This window comes from Fistularia commersonii, chromosome 16 (genome assembly GCF_037954325.1).
Source record: "Fistularia commersonii isolate RoL2024-O1a breed Wild chromosome 16, RoL_Fcom_v1.0, whole genome shotgun sequence".
Taxonomy (NCBI): Eukaryota; Metazoa; Chordata; class Actinopteri; order Syngnathiformes; family Fistulariidae; genus Fistularia; species Fistularia commersonii.
In genome coordinates, this window is record NC_141299.1 from 8,578,288 (window position 1) to 8,588,132 (window position 9,845).

The window sequence follows — 9,845 nt, forward strand, 5'->3', positions numbered from 1 at the left end:
CACAAAAACATTAAAAATCATTTGGTTTTACACTTCAGTTTTAATAGGAACACACACTGAACAAATGTCCCACAGGAAACCTGCACTTCTGCCTAGGTCATATTTTTATGTAGAACTGATTAAAAAAACAAAAGAGCAGAGATTCATACCGGCTGCAATAATGAACAACCCACAAATTACAAAGATGAAAAAATGTAAGTTTAATTTTGCACCACTGTGTTCATCTAAAGATTTAAAATTACTACAATTTTTTTCTGCATGTCTGTTATCTACAAAAGCTACAAAACTACATGGTTCACTTATCAGTCAAGGTGACCGCAAGTGGACCGACAGGTTGAATGACCAGAAGTGTAGCCACCCTGTTTCAATCAATGAAAAAATAACAATAAAAGTTGACCATCTAATTAGGCTAGCAAAAAGGAAAACATGTTAGAGACAGACAGTAAATGCAAATTGGATATTCTATCCATGTCACTTTGCTCTGACACTGCTTTTTTTTGTATTATAACACCAAACAGATTTTGAAAACCAAATGGACCGCTTTGGTTCAACGTTGTTGGGTAGATTCTCCACTCTTTTGAGCTCATTACTCTATTTGCCTTCCTTACAGCTTAAAGTTGTTAACAGATGTCTGTGTCTCTATGGCCACATGCAACAAATTGTGACGTCTGTAAAGGCATACTTTGGTGTAGACCACATACTATTTCACGACTAGGTGGTTTATGTTTACTGTACAGTATTTACTGTATTGTTAATTTCTCCACATGTACAAGACATACAGAGGAATCGAGAAGACGTTAGTCACTTTCCGTTAGTGACGTAAGTGTCATGAGATTAACAAAATAATAATAAGAGTGCACATCAACAGAGTTATTTAAAGTTTCTAATTTAACTCAAAAATAAATATCTTAAAAAGTTTATTATCTTATCTTGAATATGATTTTTTAAAACTAGAGCATCTCAGTGTCTGTTTAGTGACACCCAAAGTATTACACTCTTTCTAAACAACTTTTGTCATTTCTCACTATGATCAATTTGCAGTCATCTCTGAGTTGACCACTATCAGTGATCGGGACTTTCTTATTTTGCAGGCAGATCATTATGAGCTTCTTGATTCTCAATATCCTGAAGTGGATCCAACGCAACCAAGTGGGGATGAACCTTTTCCCCCTTCCAAGCAAAGGTAAGCAATTCAATATTTTCACTCAGCCTCAACAGGCACACACTGTATTGAATCATCCTGTCGAATACATTTCCAGGTGATGAATCAGAACACAAGGGACCTGCTGTGTTAGATGCAGGACAGGTAACTACAGTATATGCTGATCACGCATGTCAGGCCCAAGCAGACACACAAACCAATTATACTTTGGTTGATACTCCAGCAATAACATACTGAACATGTGTTTCAACACCTTGAATCTATGAACCTGAAAGACTGAATCTGACTGCCATCTTTCACTGAGTATATCTGGTCCAGACCCATGTAAGTCGCATTGGACAATTTATGTCATCAGTGGTGTGGCGAAGGGAATTAGAGCGGTTGTTCTTGGAACTGAATATTCCTGCTTTTGATTCCTGCGTGTTGTTGAGCAAGACACTGGACCCCTAAGTGCTCCTGTGGCGCTGCCGTCTGCTAATGGTTCATCCATGAAGGGTTAAATGCAGTGGTTGAATTTTGCTGATGTTGTGCTGCATGCATCACCATATGAGACAATAATGGTCTTTCATCTACTTCCTGTGTTTCGCATTCTTGCATCAGATATAACAGTTTTAAGATCTTTTTTTTTCAGATATGTAGTTTAGGCATACAAAAAAAGATTTATTGGCAAACTTTTGAGGAATTTTTGTAGTGTCTGATTAATGGTATTTATCATTGTTAATGGGGTCAATACAAAAAGCCACAAGTGAGTGAAATGCTTTTCCTTGACTTTTGCCAATTGTCTTGATGGCTGCAACTTTAAGACCGTCTCCTCAGGCTGTGATATACATATGGCCTGCTCTGTGCTTTCAAGTTAGCTTCGCTTCTTCCCCATTAAATCCTTTAATCACTAGACAGAGTCAAAGCTCCACTCTTTGTTGTTGGTTCACACAACTATTCAGAGAACAAACGAATATGGTCCTACCCAACGAAACTGGGACAAGATCGTCCGACTGGGTGCGCTAAAGGAGCTATCTTCCTGAGGGTCGCAGGGCACACCATGGACTAGTCGCCAGATAATATAGAGACAACCATTCACACATCTGGGCAATTTTCCCAATTAACCTGCTGCATGTTTTGGGACTGTGGGTGGAAACCCACCCAAACACGGGGGAGAACACGCAAACTCCACATAGAAAGGACCCCTGTCGGAATCGAAACAGGGTCCTTCGTGCTGTGAGGTAGAAGTGCTAACCACTGTGTCACTGTGCCACCCAAGTTCACATCACTCTTTATTGATTAAAACTTAATATTGTGTGAAGACAAATGCATGTTAAATCTAAGGTCATCACTACATATTACCTAACAGCTGGAAAACTTTCTTGGAGTGTCTCTAGTGGATATTGACACGTTACCATAAATGGTCTGCACTTATGCAGCACTTTCAACACCTTGCTGTTTTCAAAGCTCTTTACACTGGATTGCCATCCATCCCTTCGAACACCAATGGGAGCAAAGCTGCCACGAAAAGGTGCTAATCGGGAGCAACTGGGGGCTTGCCATCTTGCTCAACACTTGCAAACAGGAGGAGCCAGGAATCAAACCTCCAACCTTCCAATTGGGCGGGTGCCTACTGTACCACGTGAGCCACAACCATCACACTGTAGTGTGTGGTGCCACCTTACTATTACAGTCAAATAACAATAAAAATATATGAACACCTCAAATGCACGATGACTAAACAACAAATGTAATAAAATAAAGTGCTGTACTGTCCATAACTGTTTGTTGTCACGCCATCATTGTATTATGAGATACGGGTACGGCCCAAGGCTGACATTTTGACTTTTCCACAATAATGTGTGTACCAACTTTGGGATATTCTGAAAAGTATCACATGCTATTTCAGCGCACTAAATAGAGCACTTGTATTTCTGAACAAATTATTCCAACAAGATCACACTTGTGCAAAGAGCCATTTTCATAGTTACTACAAAGCAAGCACCTGGTGTTGACTCATTCAGTGCTTGTCTTTCTGTCTGTCACATGAATGATGCAGTAAGACCCAACATACGAAAGCAGGTATGTAGGCGGGGCTCTTCGTCCAAATCACACTTCATATTTCAGGGGAGGTGGAAAGGTCACAGCTCCTGGGTGTAACTTGGTGCAACATGTAAAAAAATAGGCCCCTTTGCAATGTGAATTACCTTGGAGCAGGCCCCATCTCCTATCTAGCCCTTTGACACTGTACAGGATTGAACAGATTCCCATGAGCACTGCAGCGATGAAATTTTCATGGCAGAGCCCGGTGTGATCTAAGGGTCTCTATACTCTCGCGATGGGCACCTGCCCTGGCTGCAATACATTATTTAAAACCACTCATTCAATCCAGGCTTCAGGGGACACCTTTTGTTACTCTGTCAGAAGCAGTAAGTGTAACTTGGACGAGGTAAAGAGTTCTTGTGATCTGATGGAGCAGAGCCCCGGGAAGGGCGGGTAGATGAAGGAAATGTGGGAGGTTGCTCTGTCCAAGAGAAGAGTGTTTGAGGGAAACTGAAGGCCCCAACTTTTCATGGTGATAGTGGATTTCTTTCCCTCTGAGTCCTGCAATATTTACTTGATGTCAGGAATTAATGATGCTTACGAGATAAACCACACTCATGTAGAGCAATACAAATCCCGCATTTCATCTTCCTCACCTTCCTCATAAGCAGATGAAAGGTTACAGTGGCATGATGGCCACGCAGATACCAAGTCATGAAGCTGATGTGAGAGTAAACATTAAAAGTTTCCGAATGTCAAAAATCTACAACCCTGTTTCTTATCTTTTTTTGTCCAAGACCTGAACTGAAACAGACTAATGACTACTTTGCTCTATATCCACACATCAAGGGAATGTCTCAGAACCCAAGGCACACACCTGACATTTTAGCCTCGGGCCGCCCCATCCTGCATTCCCTTTTCTTCCTTTGCCATCAGAGACAGGAGCATCTCAGATAGGTTTAGCCGGCGAAAGCAGAGACAGTTAGCAAATTAACTTTCATGTCTTTGTTTCAATAATTCAGGAGTGCAAGTTAAGAAGAGGGCAAGATGTGGTATGGATAGAGGAAGTGATGAAGCAGGATTAAGCAGGAATGGTATTGCATCCTCTGACACAGTATACAGTATAATCTACATCTTTCAGACTTAAGATGTGTGGAATGCATAATTTATTTATTCAGTGGTGAGCAGCATTCAACACAAAATGGAACTGGATAAAAACAGCAAATATTATTTCCCAACTATTAAATATTTATGAGCATCATATGAAAGCAGACCAGATCTGTGTGTGGTGATGGTGAAGGGTCTGGATGTTATGATGTATCACTTGAAGGTGAATAAGACACTGGAAAGCCTGTTTGAAACACCTGTGATACTGTGAAGCAGTTTCACTCAAGCTTATTCCCACTGCACACGCTGTTTATATTTGCTTGGCTTTGTTGTGGCAGTTCCTTTGTCAAAACAAATCAGTGTCAATAGGCATAACACACATGGCCTTAGGGTTAAGCTACACTCTTTTCCCCTTCTCTCTCTCTCTATCAAACACACACACACACACACACACACACACACACACACACACACACACACACACACACACACACACACAAACACAGACGCACACACAGACGCACACACGTACACACACATGCATACAAAACATCAACTTCTCTCACTGTTTAGCAACCTGGTTGAATATTTATTAAAATTCACCAGTAAAAGCCTCAGCTTTTTTTCTGCCAAATGACTTGTCTATATTCTAATTGGACTTTCGCTTAAAAACTATCTTTTTCCGGCATGTGGCGCAAGGTAGAGTCACTAAACAGGATGCACTGATATAGATAATCAGTTATTGAAAGGTTTTGCCACAGCAGCCATTGACAGCAGTTCTATTAAGGGGTTGAAACAACAGTGAAATTGCAATTTATTTTAACCGACAAAACAAAGTTTCAGTACAGTCATGATATATTCAACAGGCACATGAAGAACTAAGATCTAGGGATTTCCAATTTTCTTCTCACCTAATAAATGAAAGTTTCTATTTTTTTCTTTAATGTCTTACAGTTCATTGTTCTTAATTTGGAAAACTCAATGTATATGCATAATGCAGAACTGAGTATTTCAATTCTTTCTAATGCGAATAGTGAATTTCCATGTTAGCAACAGGTCAATACGGCCAAACTCAAAAAAACAGTTGTGTCCTCCTGTGTTCTGAGGGGGTCACAGTTGAATTAACTTGCTATTGTAAATCAATACCTCAACTTCATAATGCATAATTTCATATTTTTACATTGTAAAATTATTCAAAACTTTTGAAAAAGTAATTTTTTCTACAGTAGGACACTTTACATTGCTTTGTTGACTTGATTTCTATTCAGACAAATGTTTTCCCTGTATGCTAATAAAAGATATGAGTATGCACTTCAGACTTGTTTCTGCTGGTGTCAAACCGGCAACAACTTGAGGCATTTATTCTCAATATTTATGCTATGTACTTTATTGCATCCACACAAGCTGAAGTGAGAGGCAGCATTAATTGACTGTTGTCGTGTCTGAATGAAGGCATAGTCAATCCAAGTGCGCTGAGGGTAAATCAAGGATTTCTTTACTTTTAGTTCAGTTTTTCTCCCTATTTTACTGTGCAGCTTTTTATTCCCTCTTCAAAAGACTAAAATGCAGATGGCAGGGCCATCTGTGTGGAATCAAAACCATGCATTCAAACCTGAAGCTCCCCATTAAACTGCATGTAAACACGTGGGCGGAGTCAGAGGAGTGGAGGATGTAAAGAGATCCATGCTTCAAAACAAACTGATTAACTTTACACTTCAAGATCTTTTCCCGAACAAATCCTGCAACACTTCAAATCACACAAGAAATCTCTGTAAACAAACACAGATTATCAATAGATCTCTTTCCTTTTTTTTTCTTTTAGAAACTAAAGATGTTTTTTTCAAGAAATTATATGTTTGATCAAGCAATTAAATACTTTTGTGAGCAGAACCTTTAATTAAGATGCCAGATTTATCAGAGCACATTTCACACAGCATTCAGTAACTGAATAATAAGGTGAGATAGTGCAATGTGGAAGCTGGTGTATTATCTCTGTTCAAATTAAATTAGAATAAATGCTGAAAAAAATTCATGGCGTATTATGAATGATTTTGGTCAAACGGGCTCTGGTCCCTCCTCTACCTTTGCTATTGTAATTATATTTCTCTTCTAGAAAGTACCCAATCACACTGTACCTCAAGGTTGTGCGAAAAAAACAACATCAATTCCGCCTCGTTCCTGTTAACCAGAGATCTCAGGACAGCCATGTCAGGCATATAAAACCCACTTGGCCTTGACTGAGTAGAGGAATCCACAGGAGTGTGAAATATGAATATTATGTCAGTGTTTTTATGTTATTCTATATTTGTGAATGGGCCTTGGTTTCAAGGCTATGGTACTGATAAGAGTGCAAGATGCATAAACACCTAAGTCCATTATCAACATTTCCTATGGTTACATTGAAAACCATAGTATCTTTTGCTAGTGGCGAATCACTGACTTGTCAAGCAGCACCAGCCAAGGAGCTCCAAACACTCAAATGGAGTTTTGGCTTTACCCTGAAAACAAAAGTTCATTGTCTCTAGTCCACCAACCCGAGACTTGCATGAATAGCTAAATCAGTGAATCCTACATATTTACAAAACTCACTTGTTCATATTATCTCGTATCACATTGCGATTTATCAGTTTCAGTTGTCACAGAACTGAGATTAAAATAGTTAACACTATTTTCTTTTAGTGTAGCTAAATTGTCCCAAACTGAAATTTCAATGAAAAACATTTCCATTTTTTTCATAATGTTCCATGATGTAGTGGAAAGTCACGAGATGTATTTTTTCATCATGTTATCTTAAATGCATATGAATGTTTCCAGTTTCTCCAACACAGACAGAGACGCTTGTGATCATATACTGGTCTGGAATTAGTATACAGTGCCGCCTCAGATCTCCAATTGTCAGGTATCAGAACTGAAGAAGTCAGATCGGGGCATTCTTGGTGTGATGAGCTTAAACAGGCACAACTTGACACATTACTGGGACTACTGTGTCTAACAGTGAGGAACAGGAGCTGATTAGCAGTTACAGTGCTTCAAGCTCTCTCACTTTATTTTACAAATTTCTTTCAATTATTTGGAAGCTTATTTTATATATTTAAAGTTACAAGACTCGGAAATCAATCCACCGAGCCGTGATTGCGATGTCAGTCTGGATTAATGGTATATGAGTCGGCATGGGGCGTCCCCCATTATAGCATCTGAATATGTAAAGAGCCAAATGAATATGTAAATATGAATATGAGCAAATTCAGTGATGCATTGAGGCAGCTGGTGTGCGCGCCACATTTACAAGGAAACATGTGTTGGCCCTGCAGGGCAGGTTAGGGTGACAAGACAGGTGAGTGCAGAGGGCAGGCATTGTCCATTATGCCTGCTAATATTCACAGACCCGTAATACCCCCCCTCCCCACACTACACGTACACACACACACACGAATATACTCACACACAAAGTGGAGTAAATATATATACATGAGGATTAAAGGAGATGCGATTTGCTATGGGGTTCTGCACAAGGGGCTGAAAAAACAAATGCAAACTACACTCTAAAACAAACAAATTCAATCATTTCGTTATTCACAAGACATCTTAACACAGAGAGGCAGTTCTCCAAAGACTTGTATTTCTCACAAGTTAAATAATTAATCCTCCTCCTACACTATCATTTGAAATACATGCTGCCTCTGCACTGATTTCTCTCTCAATACCACATGGAACATCATACACACTCCCTCAACAAGCCAAGTGGCATTGCACTTAAGGAATACAGTATATTTCGGTCGTTCCGAAAACAATCTGTTGCCTTAAATGCACTGCAAATGAGGCTGACAAACAGGTGTAAATGCAACATAACATCTGTTGAAGACTCCTGTGCAATATTGAAGTATCATATGCTGGTTTAAAGGTCGCTCTGCTCGCTGTTCATAAAACCACATGGGACTGTTTTCATTTCTGAGTTTACTCTTCCAACTGAACACACACACACACACACTACTGAATTCGGTGCAAATAAAACACTCAGTCGTGTTCCGGTAAGTTTTCAATACATAAAGGGATAAATCAATTGGACGAGACAAGGCAGAAATACTACAGAACCTCCTAAGAAATGTTTCGATTTACAGCTGTGTGGGGCTGCTGTGTAACAGCCTCTTAGGACAAGACAGAGGGTACTTTATTTTTTCCCTCCTTTGCATCTCAGTGGGGGATCCCTTCTTGGTGTTTAGTGCTCAGAAATGATGCTATAACGATCAGAGTGCGGTGATGCAAAGGAGGTCCAACTCTCTCAGCAGTCCCGGACTGGAACACGTGAAAGCGCGGCGAGGTCCAACAATCTAGGGTTGGAGGTCATCCGAAAGTTAAATCGCCTTTTAAAATACACTTTTTATTTCCAGACGTCTCGAAAATCGCCACACGGTTCCCAGACTGACAAGGGCCACCCGCGGTCACCCCGACCATCCATCCATCCATCCATCCATCCAGACAGCCAGACAGCCTCCTCCGTGCGTCTCCAGTGCGAGTAGATGCTGAAAACTTTCCCACCGCCGTTTGACTGCTGAACGGGACAAAAGTTTTTCCTTTCACCGCGACCGTCATCTGCAGCCCCCCAGCCCCATTACCCAACCTTCCATCCATCAATCCAGCCAACCGCGACACCCCGTCCCCTTCCAGAAACCCGTCCGGTGGAGCCTCGTCCCACTAAACTTTACCCCGGTAGCGGCGACCGGTGTGTTGCAAGGGGGGTGGGGGGGTGAGGAAGCGTGGGTTGGAGGAGGAAGGGGGGGGGGGGGGTCGGCCGTGGAAGTGGAGGGGGGTGGTGGTGGTCGCTTCATCTACTTTTGATGCTGCGGACGCGCGTAAACCACCAACCGTGACCCGCGCAAGAGCATCCGCCTGCAAAGGCGAACGCGTACTCAGAGGTGCGGAGCGCGGATGGGGAAAGTGCACTGAAAAGAAGAGGCGGCGGAGGAAAACAAAGTTTTTTTTTTCGGAGGCGCACCTCCGCGGCGCTACGTAGGAGGGGGGCGCCGCGCCGAGAGCGCACTTTTAGTACACTACTCTCCTTTCGAAATGACTGCAGCGAGTTTGAAAGTTGGCCGCCCCGCCTGAGCCCCTCGCCCGTACGAGAAGCAGGTAAAGGTTTGACTTACTTCTCTCTCGCCTGGCTGTCGGAAGGGACCACGGCTCCTTTACCTTTGGCGTACATGCTGGATTCTGTTTTAAGACTTTTGCCCCACTCAACACCTGTCAAAGAAAGCAGCCAGGAAAACGCTCCATCTCCATAGCTACCCCTTCAGTGTTTTTCCTCCCCCCCCCTTCGCCTCCTCTCCTTCCTCCTCCCTCCTCCTCCTTCTCTCTCCTCACCCTCCCTCTCTTTCTCGTTCACTTTTTTTTTTTTTTTTTTTTTTTTACATCTCCAACATTGGCCACAAATCAGGCACAGTTTCTATTGGGGGGACTTGAAACCGTCCTCCGCTGGATTTTTTTTTTTTTTTTTTTTTTTTTTTTTCCCCCTCCTCAGTCGCCATTCCGCAGGCCTGCTCGCCCTCCCGCCGCTGAG

At 41.7% G+C, this 9,845-nt stretch overlaps 1 protein-coding gene across 2 annotated transcripts in view; it reads right to left on the reverse strand.

Annotated features, from left to right (window-relative positions):
- Positions 1-9,609, reverse strand: part of ssbp4 (single stranded DNA binding protein 4) — an 86,065-nt gene extending 76,456 nt beyond the window's left edge. For both annotated transcript variants that reach the window (XM_086161970.1, XM_086161969.1), the window contains exon 1: positions 9,436-9,609. In XM_086161970.1, coding sequence (XP_086018096.1) covers positions 9,436-9,491 — 56 coding nt within the window. In that variant the 5' untranslated portion in view covers positions 9,492-9,609. The remainder of the gene's footprint in view (positions 1-9,435) is intronic.
- Between the last annotated feature and the right edge of the window lie 236 nt (positions 9,610-9,845).